The sequence below is a fragment of the Heloderma suspectum genome, chromosome 5 (genome assembly GCF_057233095.1).
Source record: "Heloderma suspectum isolate Gila_16-S chromosome 5, 16-S_ref, whole genome shotgun sequence".
In the NCBI taxonomy this organism is placed as follows: domain Eukaryota; kingdom Metazoa; phylum Chordata; class Lepidosauria; order Squamata; family Helodermatidae; genus Heloderma; species Heloderma suspectum.
Window position 1 is genome coordinate 126,135,308 of NC_139462.1, and position 19,612 is coordinate 126,154,919.

The following is a 19,612-nucleotide window of genomic DNA, read 5'->3' on the forward strand; positions in this document are numbered from 1 at the left end:
GGGGAGGCGCTTCGCTGCTCCCCCCGCGAAGTTCAGGCCATGGGGGGAGGCTTCCCACCTTGCCCTGGCCAAAATTCAGGCCGGGGGGGAGGCTTCCCGCCTCACCCGGCCGCGAACTCGAACGTTTTTTTAAAAAAAACAAAACGCCCCCTGATAGGCTACGTGACGATTAACGTAGCCTATCACGGCTAGATTTGCAAAGTCAGCTGTGATAGGCTACGTCAATCGTCACGTAGCCTATCACGGGTGACTTAAAAAAAAAAAGCACGTACGCTAATGGCGGCCCCCATAAGGAGCCGCCATTCGCGTTCCTTATTTGGTCGCTGTAGTCTACGTAAAGATTTACGTAGACTACGGCGAAAATAAGGGCAACGCTATTTGCGTTGCCCTTATTTTCGCCGTAGTCTACGTAAATCTTTACGTAGACTACAGCGACCAAATAAGGAACGGGAATGGTGGCTCCCTATGGGGGCCGCCATTATCCGTACGCGCTTTTTTTTTTTTTTTTAAGGTCACCCATGATAGGCTACATGACGATTGATGTAGCCGGCTGATTTTGCAAATCTAGCTGTGATAGGCTATGTTAATCGTCACGTAGCCTATCAAGGGGCGTTTTTTTTTTTCTTTTATTGGAATGGCAGCGGCGGCAGCCGGTCGAAAGACCGGCTGCCGCTCCCGCCCCGCACGAACACCCGATGAACCGCCGGCCAGACCCGCCACCGGGAGGGACATTCGGCGAAGGTAAGTCCCGTCCCGGGGGTGTGTGCGGGGTGCGGGGGGGTGCGGAGGATTTCTCCCCGAAACTTGCTCGGGGGGCCGAACACGTTGGCGCTCGGCCCTCCGAAGTTTCGGGGAGAAATTCTCCGCCATCCCTAAGTGCAACCCCACCTCCCTTTCTGTACCTCCTGAATAGACTATTTTTGTTGTATTACATTACTGAGCCCTGTCACTCATCAATGCTGTTTACCAATAAACCAGTGTATATGACAATGTTGTTGCTTTTTAAGGGAATGTGCTTTTTCTACTTCACTTTGTCTTAGAGTTTCTGTATTTTTAAATATATCGTTTTCCAATAAAAAAATTAAAGGGTTAGGAAAAATAATAATACTGACCAATCTTGCAGGGTTGTTGTAAGGATTACTGAGATAATATATGCAAAACTCTTTGGACACCTGTATAAAAGTTTAGTATTATTGTTATTATTAATAACTTCTTCCAACATTTCATTTTACTAGAGAGAGCCGTTTTTTAAGTTAACCGAATTGCCTAGAGAGGATGGGCTTGTGACATGCACAGACTGTTTTCATGTTTCTGGTGTAGAATTCGATCTCCCCCACTCCCCCCTGAAGAGAGGTCTGAGTTCAAAATCCACAGAAGAAGCGATCGAGTCACCATTTCATAGAAGTGTAAAAGGAGAATGTACTTCTTGTAATATCAGCAGTCTTTTCCTGCTTCCTTTTTCCTGGGAAACTGAGGCTATTTAATATACCCTGATAGAATCAGAGTAGTCAGAGGTGTCAGAGTACATTAAACAGCCCCAGATATGCTTTGATTCCAGGGACAACATGTGTGTGCTGCTTGGGGGAGGGGCAGTGAGTTCTGACATTGGCTCACTGTGACACAAGAACCAAGTCCACTGGCTTGGAAGAGCAATTTCCCCGTTGAACACTCTGGGTCCTGTCAAAAGAGGTGCTCCTAACTTGGATCTCCCACTTCTTTGCAGCTTCAGGAGCAAGCAGCAAACAACAGCTCTGAGGACAGCATTATAGTGGAGAAGAAAAAGAAGGGAGAGTCAGATCAAGAGGCACACAGTGGCCAAGGTGGGCCTAAAGACTGCAATGGTCGGGTGGTCAGCCCACACTTGGTGCTGGAGCGGTCAGCCACAGCAGATGAGGTGCGTTGTCCATGGAGGAGGAACAAATGGTAAATTGCATCATCTGTCTTTCCTGATGCTCCCTGGACAGAGAGAAGAGTCTTGTCTTGAAGGGTGGTTCAATACTGGTGCAAGTTGCTTTGTGGCAGTCTTCTCCCATGTGGTGCCTTCCATAAAATTTGGACTACAACTCCCCTCAGGCCCAGCCAGCATGGGAGTTGAAGGGAGTTGTAGTCCAGAACATCTGGAGGGCACCATGTTGGGGAAGGCTGCTTTTTAAGGATGGTTCTAGAAAAAAGTTGACGGGAGATGCTTAGCTGTAGGCCATAGGCAGCCAGCCTCTGGCATGGATTCCGCAGATAGCACAGGCATCGGGAGTTTGTGCCTCTTCTGGGCTAGAGCATGAGGGCTATGCTGTGGCTGAGAACCAAGCTTGTACTCCTGCCTGCTTTTCCCAGATTACACCACTGCCTGTTGCGCTCTGGCTTGGTGTTGGTGTACCTTTTCAGGCCGTGGGTTCTGATGATGCTCTGTGATGTAGTTCAAGTTGCAGTGTTCTGCTATGGATCAGATCTTGAGCAGGGATCTCTTTAGGTCAGGTTTCTCTGCAAGCTGGAAAGAGATCAGTACCACAGAAAGCTCCAGTTGGTGATAGAAGCCAGACACGGTCGTCTGTATGTTGCTCCAACAAGGAGCAGAGCAAGAATGAGGCTTAGATAGAAATGTAGCGGCTTTTAAGCTGGTTGGCCCCGTTTCCATACTGACTGAGGCTTGGGCCCAATCTACACGGCCAATTTAATGCAGAGTGAGAGCACATCAGGGTCGTTTGCAACAGATGACCCTGTTGCCAATCTGCAGCAACCCTACAGTTTCCCTCTGGAAAAGGCACATTTTTGGAAAGTCCTTTTAGTGCGTCTTTTTTCCTTAAACATAGCCCCATTCAGTTATGCTGCAGTGTGCCCCATCCCCCTGCATTAAGTCCTGATTGCTGTGACCTGGCAGTGACGTGATCTCCCCCACCCTTCCGTCTTTTTCCCCATTCGCAGTGCAGCGCTTTTGGACACAGGCTTTCTTTCCCACTTAGCACTACTTTGCCACTGTTTCAGCCTTTCACTATATTGCAGTAGCGCTGTTTCCCCATTCACAATATGTAGCCTAGCGCAGTAGCCGCTTTACCCATTCACAGTATAAAGCCTGTTTTCCGCATTCATAATAGTGCAGTAGCACTGTTTCAAGCATTCAGAATAGTGCAGTCGCTCCTTTACCCATTCAGATTATGTAGCCTGTTTATCCCATTCACAATAGTGCAGTATCTTTTAATATTTCACAATATCCCAATGCTGGATGAGAAGGGAGAGGTGAGGAGTAAACTTCAGCACCTCCAGTAAATTTCCCTAAGCAGGGGAGCATCAACAGAGGAGGGGAACAAGCCTCTCTCATTTGCTGAGTAGCACCTACGGGTTGATGATGTTCAGTTCTACTCCATTCACTCAACCCCAAAGTATGGGGGGTAAGTATGGGGGGTTCAAGTGCTGTGTGACGCATGAAAGGGTTTTTTTAGGTAATGTAATTCTCCGCTTTTCTTGCTTCATATGCCCCTGATGGACCAAAATAATTTAATGAAAATCCATATAACCAGGGAGTGCTTCTCATTACGTTTCCATGGAGATTGGGCCCTGGTCTCTTAAAGGGGCCTGGCCTGGTTTAGCAATCCCAGGCTGAGAGAATGTGGGTGTGGCTAGAGATCATAGAATCATAGAATAGTAGGGTTGGAAGGGCCTACAAGGCCATCGAGTCCAACCCCCCACTCAATGCAAGAATCCAAGTCAGAGCATCCCTGACAGATGGCTGTCCAGCCCCATCTTGAATGCCTCCAGTGTGGGAGAGCCCACCACCTCCCTAGGTCATTGGTTCCATTGTCGTATTGCTCTAACAGTCAGGAAGTGTCTCCTGATGTTCAGCCGGAATCTGGCTTCCTGTAACTTGAGCCCATGATTCCGTGTCCTGCACTCTGGGATGATGGAGAAGAGATCCTGGCCTTCCTCTCTGTGGCAACCTTTCAGGTACTTGAAGAGCACTATCATCTCTCTCCTCAGTCTGCTCTTCTCAAGGCTAAACATGCCCAGTTCTTTCAGTCTCTCTTCAAAGGGCTTTGTTTCCAGTCCCCTGATCATCTTAGTTGCCCTCCTCTGAACCCTCTCCGGTTTGTCTGCATCCTTCTTAAAATGTGCTGCCCAGAACTGGACACAGTACTCCAGATGAGGCCTAACCAGTGCTGAGTAGAGGGGAACTAGTACTTCTCGGGATTTGGAAGCTATGCTTCTATTAATGCAGCCCAAAGTAGCATTTGCCTTTTTTGCAGCCACATCATGTTGTTGGCTCATATTCAGCTTGTGATCGACAACAATTCCAAGATCCTTCTCGCTTGTAGTGTTGTTGAGCCACGTATCCCCCATCTTGTAACTTTGCATTTGTTTTCTTTTTCCTAGGTGCAGAACTTGGCATTTATCCCTATTAAATTTCATTTTGTTGTTTTCTGCCCAATGCTCCGGTCTATCAAGATCCCTTTGAATTTTGTTTCTGTCTTCCAAAGTATTAGCTATCCTGCCCAGATGAGTCCTTAGAATATGAGGGCAGTAATGTGACCCCTGTGAATACAGGAGAACTGACTCCTGGGGTCTTTCTGGTGAACTGGGTCGTGCAGGGATGGATGCCTCTCTGTGACGCCTTTCCATGGCTGAGTCATTTCCCTGAACCATTAACTGGAGCCTCCTTGGAGGTCAAGGGCTCTGGATCCTCTGAGGACGAGGGTTCAAAGTAGTTACTAGACTAGAGGGAAAACTACACCAAGGGCGCACATGTCATGTAGTGCACATGTTGTGCACGTTATGGGACACGTGCCCAAAAAAGGTTGATGATTACCACCATTGGATATCACATGTCTTTGAACAAAAAATGGAGCTTCCTGACCCAGTGTACTCACCCCTCACATTTCTCTGATTAGGTGCCTTCAAATAATGCAGTCTGCTAATCACTACATAGTACATATTGGTATGTAGTGATTAACACAAACAGTGACATGGCTTACTCCAGCTCCCAGATGGTCAGGAATTTATCTGGAGCCTACAGATGTTGAGGGAATTTACCAAACTGAGCTCTGTAATGGCAGAATCCCTCTCCCACCCTCCCCATTGCTCTCCTCTTGCTCATGGGACCAGAAAAGATGGTAGATTAAGGATCACAGACATGACTGACTGGAAAGCATTTGCTGGCGGAGGGGAGATCCTGTGCAATGGAGGAAGGGTGCCCATAGCCATATCCACAAAGACTGAGGGTTGCTCTAACCCTAATAATTAGATTCTTGCTAAATCATTCACGTACCCTAGATCTTGTTTTCCTGTTGCAGTCAGCTCCAACGGAGGAACATGAGAAGTCTGATCAGAACCACCTGTATTTGGACAGTCGTGATGGGACAGGCTTGGAGAAGCGAGCAGAGAGTGCACTCAGTGTAGTCTCCAATGCCCTGGAAGGTAAAATCCTCCTTGGATTTGGGTGGAGCAGGATAGCTTTTTGGATCTTTAAAAACAATAATCTTTTTTATTTATTGCTTTTAATATCAGAAATCCCTCCAAACTAAGAGAGAATATGGACTGTATAAGCTTTTAAAATAAATAAATGCAAGTTAATTTGGTATTAGCAATATTGTTTAGTCAGAAACCACAGAGGTGGAGAGTTGCTCTTATAGTTTTGGTCAAAAACAAGCAGCAAAGAAAACTTCTAGTACCTTCAGGACCATTTCACACATACATGAAAGACAAAGATGGGTTTTGAAGGACATCAGCTCCCTGGCAAGTGTACGTGCCTTTTATAGCAGTGTACGCATCTTCCAAGACACGTGTTTGCCTCTGTCATATGTTATAGTACACAGCATGCGTAAATGATAATACATAACATATGAAGTAACTCTAACGTATATGTTCCCTATTGCCCTTTGTCTCGTGTTATTCCACAAACTTCCTTTTCTGTGGGGTGATTCTGCTTTCTTTATGTGCAGCCTTCCTCAACCTGGTGGCCCCCAGATGTGTTGAACTACAACTCCATGCTGGCTGGGGATGATGGGAATTGTAAACCAACACATCTAGGAATATAGGAAGCTGCCTTATGCTGAGTCAGGCACTTGGTCCACCTAGCCCAGTATTGTCGACACTGACTGGCGGGAGCAGCTCTCCAGGGTTTCAGACAGATTTTCTCTTGCTCTACCTGGAGATGCTGCCAGGGACTGAACCTGGGACCTGCAAAGCATGTGCTCTACCACTGAGCTACAGCCCTTCCTGGAGGGCATCAGGTTGGGGAAGGCTGACTTAGTGCTCTGTCAATTGCACCAATATCCAGTGATACCCCCAATCACATATAATGGAGGAAATTGAGCTAGTACTGGGAAATCAGAATGTATTGGAGCCATCAATGACATGTGGAAGACACATAATAAACAGCTAATGTTTGCTAATTTGACTGAACAGAAAGTTCTGCATGAACCAATTCATGCAGTATTATGGAAGATCTAAAAAACCCTAAAAGCTGTACTCATGAGGACTTGGCCTGAACACTGTCACTTCCACTGATCAAAGAAGAAGAAGAAGCCACAATGGCTTCCCTTCCCCCCCCCAAGATGCAAAATATCTGATGGCTTTAGATATCTGAAAGGGAAAGCTTTCTTTTAAGCTGCTTTTTCATTAAATTTGGAACAGGAAGAAGGAATTTAGTGTGTTTGTACAGCCTCTATTCACAATATTCACAGCAACTATTCACAAGTTCTGTATCAGTGTTGTTGCTTAACTAGAGTGGGTGGGTGGAATTTTAATACAGTTAAAGCTTTAATTGACTGATCTCACTGACTTATTGACAAAAGTCAGCAGTCTTAGTTTAGTGACTTTCACAGTGTGAGTGATTGTATGGCAAAGATCCCTACTGATTGTTACTTTCAGAACTGGAAGAGGCACACCAGAAGTGCCCACCATGGTGGTACAAGTTTGCCCACACAGTCCTTGTGTGGAACTGTTGCCCACTGTGGGTGAAGCTGAAGGCATTTGTCAAGCTCATTGTGATGGACCCTTTTGTTGATTTGGGGATCACCATCTGCATTGTCCTCAACACTGTCTTCATGGCCATGGAACACTACCCGATGACCGATGAGTTCAACCACGTGTTGTCTGTGGGCAATCTGGTAGGACAACTGCATGCCCTCTGCTCTTCATCTTTGGTTTGATAATAAAGCAGTTCTGAGGGGCTTGCAAGTGGGGGATGAGCACTGATCTCATAAGAATGTAACAGTTGTCATTCTGGAACAATCAAATGGTCCCTCTGTTTCTGACAGTGTCCAAGCAGGTATCTCTGGGAAACTCACAAGTGGAGTAAGATGTAGATGGCCATTCTTTGTGGTTTGTTGAGCATGGAAGTTCCATTTGGACCTGTCACATGGCTAAAAGCCTTTGACACACCTGCTATCTTCCAGCTATGTTTTTTTTTTAAGCCATCTATGCTACTGGTCATCATTACATCTTGTGGTAATGAGTTTCGTAAGATAGTTAGGTATTGTGTTAAGAAATACTTTGTTAAGTCCTGAACATAATGTCAATCAGTTTCATTGGATGATCCTGACTTCTGATAGAGAGCGTGAGAGCCCTCTTCATGCCGCTCATAATTTTACCAACTTACAGCATGCCTTTCTTGTCCAGCAGTTCTTTTTCCTAAGTTCAAAAGCCCAACTTTAATAAGTCTTCAGGGTGTTGTGGAAGGTCACGCTGCCCCATTTCTGTTATCCTGAGGTATTTCAACATTCATGCTGAGGCTCCCTAATCTCATATGGCTTGTGATAACCGTAAATCTATCTCAGGCGATATCTGGCCATATACTTTTGGTAGGCCACATTTCAGAGATGGAACACATTAGTCTGTTCTGGTTAGTTTCACTTTCAAATGTGTCCACTCAACATACACTACTGAATGTATTTTCTCTCCAAATATACAATTTTAATGTGCTTGATTTTGATTTTTTGCATCAAGAACTGTGTCAACATTCAGGAAGTGCAAAATCCAATAGATAACTAAGTTCTGATCTGCATATTGATTTGGGATATCAGGTCAGTTTATATTGAAATTTAGAAAGATTGAATTCCTCAAGCAACCCTAGATCAGGACTGGAGAATTATGATCCAGATATGGGGAGCTTTACATAACCTCTTTGTCATAGACCAATCATTATGTTGTCTAGAATTACAGGAAGCCCTAATCTCTGCAAGGGTGGGGGACTGATAATTATTCTGATGAATCCCTGATAGCTCCGAGGAAGTTTCTTGCTAGCGTGACTGCTGGTTGTGCCAATGCCCTGGTTGATCTCTGGAACAAGGAAATGGCTCTAGTGGCTGGCGCAGTCACTCCTGGATGCCCTTTCCTTCTAGATAGAGCTCAATCAGCTCCTTGGCTTAGGGCCAAGCTAGATGAGATGCTTTTTATGCAATTAGCAATTGTGTGAATGGCTTTTAAAAAGAAAATAGCAGGTATGGGAATGTACTGGCCACCATTTTGAATATGCAAGCAGTGGTGGCAGCACGCTTGTCACTTGCCCTGTCGTGTGAACCTAGTGTTGTGGGTTGTTTGAGAGTGCAGACAACCCTCAAATAAGCCATCACTTATTTTAGGGTTATTTGAGGGTAATCTATCCCCTCAAACAATTCCTGATGCTGGGTTTGCACAGCACAGCAAACCACAGCAAGCAGGGGTGCCTGCCAGTGCCATGCACAAAGGGGGCCTACAGGCAGCTGGCATAACACAACAGGCCCCGTGGCTAAATTAAGCCATGGTGGGCTGTTGTGCCATGCAAATTGGGTCAGTCTGTTCTTGGAGAAGATCATACCAGTGGCAGTAACTTGTCCCTGGTGCAGCTCAGTAAGAGCTTTTGCTCTCTCACAGCTGCTGCGTTTGTGTTGCTGGGGTTTAGCAGGGAGGGATCCTTTCCCTCAGGTGCTCCAGATGGCCTTAAAATGTGACTTTAACTGGGGGAGGGGCAAGCCCTTGTTGCCACTAAGGATCAGGGTCAGTGACCCCTCCACGTTTTGCCCATGCAGGCTCCAGGGCAAGTAAGGGGGCAGGACTCTCAGAGCGCACGTGGAATGAGTGCTGTTGCCATGGTGTATGAAGCACTCACTTGGCGTGGGGAAGTGGGGAGGAGGCCTTGGTAACCGGCAGCACTGGCCAGTCTGTCCAAACCGCAAGGGTGTGGGTGCAGCGGCTGCCAGGGGGAGGAGTGGGCCAGGAAAATTAAGTGACCCATGCAGGAGGCAGACTACTGATCCCTGACAGAGTGATACTGCTGCTCCCCCTAACTGGTACAGGTGCCTTATTCTTATTCACAAGTTATACTTGTGGGACAGGTCCTCCCAGCCTTGTCTAGTGAGTGATCACATCCAGGATTTAAATTTGGGACATCCAGCATGTGAAACCTGAGATGTTCAACAGAGCTAGGGCTCCTTATGCAGCCACTGAATTTGATTTTAATAATATGGACTGGTTTTACTGTTTTTTATGTATTAGGTGAAATACTTTGTAAGCTACTGAGTTTATTTTGTAAAGAAAAGTGGCCCTTTCCTTTTTAAATTTCCTTATACCCTGTATTTTACACTTTTTCCCTTTTTGTTTTCTTTTTAAATTTTCTTTGACTTATAATGAGAACATATTTCATTCTCTCTTAGTTGGTGAATATCCACATTGGCCTTTTCAATAGACTCGGGATTTATTTCTGTTTGTACCGAACCAATATTCCCCTCTGTATATCTCCACTATTGTAGTTAACAGCCCATTACACTCTGCAAGGAAAGATTTAATTAACCCCAACTCCTTAAAGGTGTCATTCACCCATTTCTCAGTCTCAAATAGTGGTTCAATTATTAGTTGTCCACCCTTTATTCCCAGGTTAGTCACTCCACAAGTGGAAGAGTTCCCCTTCTGGACTGATGGTGGAGAATACATTGCTAATTCAATTGCCTGCTTGTCCATCAATTCATCTAAAGAAGTATGGATTTCTTGTCCTCTTACCTGGGAAATATTATCAGCGAAGTCCAGCTCAGTTGCAAGGTCTCTAGCATCATTGTCTGAGATGTCTCCAGACATGACACACCTGTGGCCAATAGATCAATCTAGTACGGAGTTAGTTGTGGAGTCATTTCCCACTGCTGCTTCTCTTCTGGGAGAGAGAAACTGTGGGAATATAGTCTGAGATTTCTGTTTCTGTTTCCCTCTCTCAGATAAAACTTTGACTGGAAGCCCCAGATTTTTATACGCTTGCCTGGTAAAAAACATTTCTTCACTTATAATCTACTCTGTCCCATTAACAATTTACAACCAGGAATTAACAATTATTATCCATAAATATCTATCACTTATATAAAATTAAGTTCATAATTAATAAATTAAATTTATAATTAAAAACTAATTAAATCAACAATAGATTTTAAAATCTCCTAATAAGTCACGAGTGCTTTCACCCTATAAAAAAAAAAACCCAAAGCACTAACTCATAATCAGTATCCATACTACTTAAATTTAACTAGATTTAAATTTAAATCTAAATTTAAATGTCATTGTCACATTCTCCTTTGGTAGTCTCCTTGCCTTCACCCCGGCCAGGTCCATCACTCCCTCTTCTCACTGCAGACTCTTCACAGAGATAGGGAACGGTGTTCTCGGGGTGACTTCTAATATGTGACCTCCCAGAGCCTCCTTTATCTTTGGCATTTATCACAGCTGTGGCTGATAGTTTTACATAAGACGTCCAGATAAAATGCTGCCAGAGCACGCTGAGATGCTGTGACTCCCAGCAAAGTCTCCCACACAGCTGATAGCTGGTTGAGTTAATTGTATCTTAAATCTCAGAGACTGTCCTAAAAGAAATACACCACTTTTCTTATTTACTTGGAGAAATAGCTAAACAGTTTATAAGCGGTTAAAACCAACCATTTAGATAAAAAAATAACAATCACAGAGCTTAAATAGGAAATCAGAAAATCAGTAATCAGTTGAGTTTGTGGGGCAAAGTTATCACCTCTTCAGCCGACTTTAACTCCACAATGCTACTGTATGATACCGGGCCACTTCCCCGCCATCAGTCCTGTTGAGGCTGGCAGGTACTGGCAGATGCTTCATTGGTAATATTAATATTAATTATAATTGTCAAGAGGGAGGAATTTCACAAGTACAAGCAGCAGCAGCAGTTCGGAGTTTCAAATGCCCCACTAGGTAAGCAGCTTTTCCACCACAAATCCAGCCAAACTGAAGGCGGCGGCGGCAGCAGGTTCTGCTTGCACCCCTGGGCTCCCTGTTCAGCTTGCTCCAGCCTGCCGAAAAGGCAGAGATTTCCTGAACTGATAAAACTATTAAAGCAGTGTTCTGGGCAAAGCCGTCCACCAGAGTCCGCAGGGAAAAAAGGAGCAGGTAAACACTCTGATGGTCGATAATGAGTGTAAGCTATAGCTGGCGTTGTTTAAAACAAATAAAACAAGATAAAAGCCAAGTTAAAACTATTGGGCTAGAAGTAAGGCCTTGGAGCTCAAAGCTCAACAACCTCCTCTGTCGAAGCAGTGTGCAGACAACAGATGAAGGGGGTGATAAAAGATAGAAAACAACTGGTAAAAAAAATGTTTTTGTTAGTTAAAAAACAAGTAAAACCTCCAAATAGTTATGGAGCTCTAAACAAACGCTGCTGTTCACACCATCATCTTTTCCTCCTCTTTTGAATGATGAGAGGTTTAAATCTCAAATGTCAACTGAATTGTCCAAGTATTTTAACAATGAGCGTACAGTTGGTTCTTGTACCACTGAGTGGGAGGCCAGCAAAGCTTTTATTGGCGGGGGGGGGGGGGGAATTATTGCCTATGCTTCCTACAAGAAAAAAAATAGAAAACTGAAACAAGTGTTCTTGAATAAGAAGTTGGAATTTCTTATAACCCAGTTTGCCATTTCCCCAACTGCACAACTCTATCAGCAGCTGCAGAATGTTAAATATAAGCTGAATAATATCCTTTCACAGCAGGCAGAATTTGCCTTAAGTTGTTTATGACAGGCAGATTGGGAAAGTGGGGAACATCCTGGTAAAATTTTGGCACATTGTCTTAAACATCAAAAGCATCAAAATGTTATTTCCACCATTAAAGATGAGAGTAATACGATATATACTTCCGCCATAGATATAAACTCACAATTTTTAAGGTTTTATGCGGATTTGTATAGTAAGGGCAGGAAAATATCGAAGCAGGATATGAACGGTTTTTTTGCTCAGGTTAATTTGCCATGCTTAGATACTTTACAAAAACAGCATCTCCTAGCTCCATTGAGACCTGATGAAATGATAAAAGCAATTACGAATATGAATACTGGAAAATCCCCAGTGCTGGATGGGTTCCTTTGAAAATACTTTTTATTCAATTTTTTATCTTTATAAATAAAATAAACAGTACCAACAACCTAGTCATTATCTACAGTTTCCAACAATACAGTATTCTTAGTATTCAGTATTAGTATACAGTATTCAGTATTAGTATACAGTATTCTTACACAGCAATAATGAAAAAGGAAAAGAAAAAAAAACAGAAGAAGGAAAAGGAAGAAGAAAGCAAGAAAGAAAAAGAAAAAATATAAATGACTTAAAAGGATTAAATTTAAACTCCATTACACACAAACTTCAAATATCATTCTATTTAAAAATTATACCTATAACATTACCAATATTACAATTCAGTACAGCATAGATAACCAACCTTACATTTCAATATCATATCATCAGTCTTATAGCAAGGGAGCAAGCCTACAATTTATTTCCAATAACCATATATTGCCCTTCGGTTAACATATAATAGTAAAGCTTAACAATTTAACCAGCCAAAAATATTACTAATCAAAGTCTCATAATAATGATAGTAATAATAATTAAAAAGGAAGGAAATTAAAAAGGATAAGTAATAATAATAACAACAACAAATCACTAATAAATTTTATGCTATCTATATTTTAGATAGTGTCATTTCTAAATCTATATATGAATGTATACATATCTATACACACACAAACTGGAATTTTATTATACAGTATATCATGTCTAATGTAAAAAAAGAGGAAGTAAGAAAAAGAGGGAGAGAGAAAAAAGTGGATATATGTAAACAGTCCTCTGGACTGGCATACTGCCCAGACCTTATAACCCAAACAAATCCAAAAAACAATAATGATTGAAAAGTTCCCAGCTCATGAGGCTGGGGGAGATGTCTCCCGTGCCTTACTTTGAACGCCAGCTAGCCAACCCTCTGCCATTTCATGATTTTAAAACTTTCATCTGGCCTTCAAAAGGAATGCAAAATATAGCAGGATATTTGATAAGATATTGCAGATTCATTTGTCTTGCCTGGTGATTTCTCACCTTGGTAAATTGCCTTCTTTTGTCAGCAATTTCTTTAGTGTAATCCAGAAATAACATAACTTTGTCTCGTGTTGGCCCCCCAAAAGTTTTCCCACTTCTCTTGTCAAGCGCAAAATATGATTTTTTGTAGAAACTCTTGCAAATTGAACTATAACAGTATAGGCAGTCCCTTTGATGCCACGAACTGGACCTTTACCACGGTATGCATGCTCAATATCGAGTAAATAATCAGATGGCAGAGCGAGTAGCTCATGCAGAAATTTATCCAAGAATTTAGACAGACTTATATCAGCAGGCAGATCTTTGATACCAAGGATATGCAGATTCGCTCTACGAGTATATGCCTCCAGTTGGGAAATTCTCGCAGACAGGATATTATGGGAGGCATGCATAGCCGTCTCTTGCGCAGACACCTGGTCTTGGAGAGCATTAACCCTCAATTCCATCTTTTGCAAAGAGCTATTAATTAAATCCACAGCCCCTTGAAGGTTAGTAATAGAATCTTGGATTGTATTCAGCCTCTTAGCCTGTTCTGCTAATTGAGAAGACAAAGTTTGATACTGCCATCCTCATCTTCCGTAAAGAAAGCAAGTAAGTATAATTACAAACAATCACTTCAACAGATTTTGCAGGTCCTCAGATATTGTTGGTATTTTTAATTCATAAATACTTTTGGAACTCATCAGCCCTGAAGTCTCCTAATTACATAGGAGTTTCAAAACAGCTTTGAGTAGATGACGCTCCGGAAAACTGACCTTAGAGTCCAGCTCTTCTGCTGCTCCACAAAAGGAGTTGTTCTTCCAAGATCTTATCCAGATGGTACTCTAGCTTCCCCTTTTAATTCCAGGGGAAAATGAAAAGGTTTTTCAACCTTTTAAAAGCTGTTTGAGGAGGTGACCTGCAGAGCCTCTGCAGGACGCTTGCCAGGGCGACATGGCTCCTACTGGAAGTCAGTGCTAGATGAGTTCCCAACTGAGTGGTATAAAACAGTTTTTAGCCTTTTAGTTCCAAAGCTTTGTCTTTTTATAAATATATATTTGAATCAGGCTCTCACCCCTCATCATTAAACAATGCTTATATTACAGTCATTCCTAGGCCTGGCAAGGATCATACTTATTGTGCTAACTATCAACCTATTTCGTTATTTAATGCAGATATCTAAAAAAATGAACAGCAATTTAGGCAATAGACTGCAACAAGTTATTACAACCAAACCAGGTGGGATTTATTAAAAATAGACAGGGGGCTGATAATTTGAGATTAGTTGTTGATTTGATAGCTTTAAATTCAGAAAGAACTGACCAGGTGGCTATTGTTTCATTGGGGGACAATCCTGTGGCCGCTAGACAACGTCTAGGCAGCCATAGGATTTTTCGGTTTATGGGAACCACGCATCGAGCCCAGGAATCCGACTCCGCGCCCCCTCCCTTGCTGCCTCATAGGAGGTGCAGTTCATCCCCGGCTCCACGCTCATAAGAGCAGCATGGGGTGGCTGAAATGGGGCATTCCTGAGGGCAGGTTGGTGAGGGGACCACAGAAGTGCCAGTCCAACACTCCCTATGTGCCATCCGGCCTCCCCCCTCCCACTCCAAGGTGCCCCAGGTAGACACCTGAACTCAGCCATCTAGCCACAAATGCAGGGTGGCTGGAATATCTCTGAAATGGATGAAACTTACAGTCAAAGAAAGTGGGTTCAGTTTTCCGGACCTTGCTTTATACCATCAAGCCTATTTGCTGACCTGTACTAAATTTTGGTCTTTTTCAGTCCAATTAGATTTTCCATCCTGGTCAGTTTTGGAATCTTCCTGTCTGGACCCTCTTTCTAAACGGATGGCATTAGGTTCTCGGCATATTAGAATGGATAAACCAACCACCACCACCATAGTTCCAGCCATTAGAGAGGTGTGGTGTATAATGCCATATCAGTTACAGTTTGATACATTTTCTCATGCTCAATTGACTCTATAGGGAAATCCAGTTTTAAAAATTGGAAAAAAAAATGTTTTTGTGGTGGACTTGGACGAATAAGGTGATTTTTACCCTGGATCAATTATTGGGTCCTGACGATGAGTGTTTGTCATTTTCTGACTTGCATGCCAAATATGATTTACCTGCTGCGGCTGAATGGCAATACTTGCAGTTTCAACGTTCTAGATTTTGTCTGGCTGCTTTTACAGCTGCAGACTCTCCATTGTTATTGGAAACATTTATAGTGGTTGATCAGTCATATTGACACGAATCCTGTATATACATACTTATTATCAGCAAATAAATATGATATTCAGGGTCTAAGACGGGTATGGAATAGAGAACTGCGTTGCCCCATTTTGCTTAATCAGTGGATCGTGATTTTAGCATCTGTACCTGAAATATCTGGATCTTCGGCTATGTATTGTTCAGCAAAAAATCTTGTTTTAGGTGTATTGGGGGGGTGTCTCCATGAGCGATTTACTCTGAGCTGGCTGCCTTTGGAGGTCATTAGATATATATGACGTCGTGGCCATCCAGCAGCCACCCTGGAGCTTATCAGGGGAAAAATGGATTTCCTGAGGCTGCTTAAAGTCCAATTCTGTTCCTCAAGTCAGGGTCTCCCCGATATAGCTGCTGTGTGCCCCAAACCCCTGGCATTTACCTCTGGTAAGCTAGCCCTGGCCAGGGGTGTGTCTTTCACCATGACCCCGGTCAAGAGGTGTTTCCTGTGTGTTTCCCGTCCCTGCACAAACCAATTAGTGTCTACTCAGAAGTAACTCCCAGTGTGGTCAATGAGGCTTGCTCCCTGAATGTGCACATCAGAATTTAAAAAGACTCCCCGCCTAGTTGAGATAGCACATTTTAAAGCACTAATTCCCTAAGGGCTGTAAAGCGCTTTCTCGAAGCTGCTATTCTCCCTTGTTTGGTTTATTGCCATTCAGAAGTACCTACTTCCACCTTCGATCATCCTGATCCTGCGCAGCATCGGGTTAGAAAGGGGGCTGGTTTCCCATCCATTTCCCCTCCCTGTCTTTCCCAGCACAAAAATATGTGTGTCTATTTGGGAGTAACTCCCATTGTGGTCAATGGGGCTTGTCCCTGAACTGCACACTGCCGAGATTCCCATGAATCAAAATAATGCATTTAGAGAGCCTTAATGTCAAAGCTTCAAAGGTTCATTGATCACAGCAGGGCAGCTAGAACACGGTGTTACTCTCAGGATTGTCCGGGGGATGGGGCGGAGTGATTTCTGTTGATACAGGGAAGGAAACCTCTCAGGATTTTAGCAAAGGAGAAAGGGGGGAGAGTCTGGGGTGGGAGACTCTCTTATTGGTTGAGCAGCCCCTGCCAGTCAGATGACGTTCACTTCAACCCCCCTCCCCAGCCAGAAGTGTGTTCTCTGAAGCGACTGCAATGGAGCCCTGGGCAGACCAAAGCTGGCTCCTTGAAAAACCTGGGTAGGCCACGATTGGCTTCACCTTCCATCTCCTTCTGTTGTCATGGAGAAACCCCCTTGGACTCCACAATGTCGTTTTAATAAGGTTTTGTCTAATTCGTATAATTGTTGGAGATGTAATACACCTAATGCTTTTTTCAACCATATGTTTTGGCAATCCCCAAGAGTTGCTTCCTTTTGGCAGGAGGTCATAATATGGATAAACTTTGTATTGGAACACTGTTCCATATTAATAATGTACATGTCCTCCTAAACTGTTTACCAGTTTCCTGGAAGTTAACGTATGGTCAGCGCAAATAGATTTTTCAAGCCTTTCCCACAGTCAAAAGATTGATATTACAACATTAGAAGGATAAATGCTCACCTCCTATAATGCAATGGATTGAGGACCTAACAATGTTGTCAACATTTGAATGGGTGGTGTATGGACAATCCCCCTTCATGGATCGCTGCCTTGTTGTGGCGAAGGGGCTTGCGTAACTCAGTGAAGCCATAAGCTATGCCGTGCAGGGCCATCCAAGACGGACAGGTCATGGCAGAGAGTTCTGACAAAATGTGGTCCACTGGAGAAGGAAATGGCAACCCACTCTAGTATTCTTGCCAAGAAAACCCCATAGAACGTATCACAAGGCTAAAAGATATGACGCCGGAAGATGAGCCCCTCAGGTCGGAAGGTGTCCAATATACTACTGGGGAAGAGCAGAGGGAATTTCCAAGTAGCGCCAGAAAGAGTGAAGCGGCTGGGCCAAAGCCAAAAGGACACTCAGCTGTGGATGTGTCTGGTGGTGAAAAGAAAGCCCGATGCTGTAAAGAACAATATTGTTTAGGAACCTGGAATGTAAGATCAATGAATCAAGGTAAGCTGGAGGTGGTCAAACATGAGATGGCAAGATTGAACATCGACATCTTGGGAATCAGTGAACTAAAATGGACAAGCATGGGCGAATTTAATTCAGGTGACCATTATATCTACTACTGTGGGCAAGAATCCCTTAGAAGAAATGGAGTAGCACTCAATAGTCAATAAAAGGGTGGGAAAAGTAGTACTGGGGTACAATCTCAAAAATGATAGAATGATTTCAGTACGAATCCAAGGCAAACCATTCAACATCACAGTAATTCAAGTCTATGCCCCAACCACTGAGGCTGAAGAAGCTGAGTTTGATCAGTTCCATGAAGACCTACAACACCTTCTAGAACTAACACCAAAAAAAGATGTCCTCTTCATCATAGGCGATTGGAATGCTAAAGTAGGAAGTCAAGAAATCACCGGGATAACAGGCAAGCATGGCCTTGGTGTACAAATGAAGCAGGACAAAGGCTAATAGAGTTTTGCCAAGAGAACACGCTGATCATAGCAAACACTCTTTTCCAACAGCACAAGAGGCGACTCTACACATGGACATCACCAGATGGTCAATATCGAAATCAGATTGATTATGTCCTTTGCAGCCAAAGATGGAGAAGCTCTATACAGTCAGTAAAAACAAGACCTGGAGCTGACTGTGGCTCAGATCATGAGCTTCTTATTGCAAAATTTCAGCTTAAATTGAAGAACGTAGGGAAAACCACTAAACCATTCAGGGATGACCTAAATCATATCCCTGATGAATATACAGTGGAGGTGAGGAATAGATTTCAGGGATTAGACCTGATAGACAGAGTGCCTGAGGAACTATGGACGGAGGTCTGTAACATTGTTCAGGAGGCAGCAACGAAATCCATCCCAAAGAAAAAGAAATGCAAGAAAGCCAAGTGGCTGTCTGATGAGGCTTTACAAGTAGCTGAGGAAAGAAGGGAAGCGAAAAGCAAGGGAGAAGGGGAAGATATATCCAACTGAATGCAGATTTCCAGAGAATAGCAAGGAGAGACAAGAAGGCCTTCTTAAATGAACAATGCAAAGAAATCAAGGAAAACAATAGAATGGGAAAGACTAGAGATCTTTTCAAGAAAATCGGAGATAGCAAGGGAACATTTTGTGTCAAGACGGGCATGATAAAGGACAAAGAAGGCAGGGACCTAACAGAAGCAGATGAGATTAAGAAGAGGTGGAAAGAATACACAGAAGAACTATAGAGGAAAGATCTTCATGTCCCTGATAGCCATGATAGTGCGGTCACTGAACTTGAGCCGGACATCCTAGAGAGCGAAGTCAAGTGGGTCTTAGGAAGCATTAGTAACAACAAAGCTAGCAGAGATGACAGTATTTCAGCTGAGCTGTTTAAAATCCTAAAAGATGATACTGTTAATGTGCTGCACTCAATATGCCAACAGATTTGGAACACTCAACAGCGGCCACAAGACTGGAAAAGGTCAGTTTACATTCCAATTCCAAAGAAGGGCAACGCCAAAGAGTGTTCAAACTACCGCACAATTGCGCTCATTTCACATGCCAGCAAGGTTATGGTCGAAATCCTACAAGCTAGGCTTCAGCAGCATGTGAACCGAGAATTACCAGAAGTACAAGCTGGGTTTCAAAGAGGCAGAGGAACTAGAGATGAAATCACCAACATTCTCTGGATCATGACTTTCTCTGGAGAAAGCAAGAGAATTCCAGGAAGACATCTATTTCTGCTTCATTGACTGCGCTACAGCCTTTGATTGTGTGGATCACAACAAACTGTGGCAAATTCTTAAAGAGATGAGAGTACCAGACCACCTTACCTGTCTCCTGAGAAACCTGTACGAGGGTCAAGAACCAACAGTAAGAACCAGACATGGAACAAATGATTGGTTCAAAATTGGGAAAGGAGTTCGACAAGGTTGTATATTGTCACCCTGCTTATTTAACTTGTATGCAGAGTACATCATGAGAAACGCCGGGTTGGATGAATTACAGGTCGGAATTAAGA

General features: G+C 43.4%; 1 protein-coding gene across 3 annotated transcripts in view; it reads left to right on the forward strand.

Annotated features, from left to right (window-relative positions):
• SCN4A (sodium voltage-gated channel alpha subunit 4) overlaps positions 1–19,612 on the forward strand; it is a 151,378-nt gene that overhangs the window by 40,457 nt on the left and 91,309 nt on the right. For all 3 annotated transcript variants that reach the window (XM_084860021.1, XM_084860019.1, XM_084860020.1), the window contains exons 10-12: positions 1,724–1,894; positions 5,280–5,403; positions 6,859–7,097. In XM_084860021.1, the coding sequence (XP_084716147.1) occupies positions 1,724–1,894; positions 5,280–5,403; positions 6,859–7,097 (534 nt within the window). The remainder of the gene's footprint in view (positions 1–1,723; positions 1,895–5,279; positions 5,404–6,858; positions 7,098–19,612) is intronic.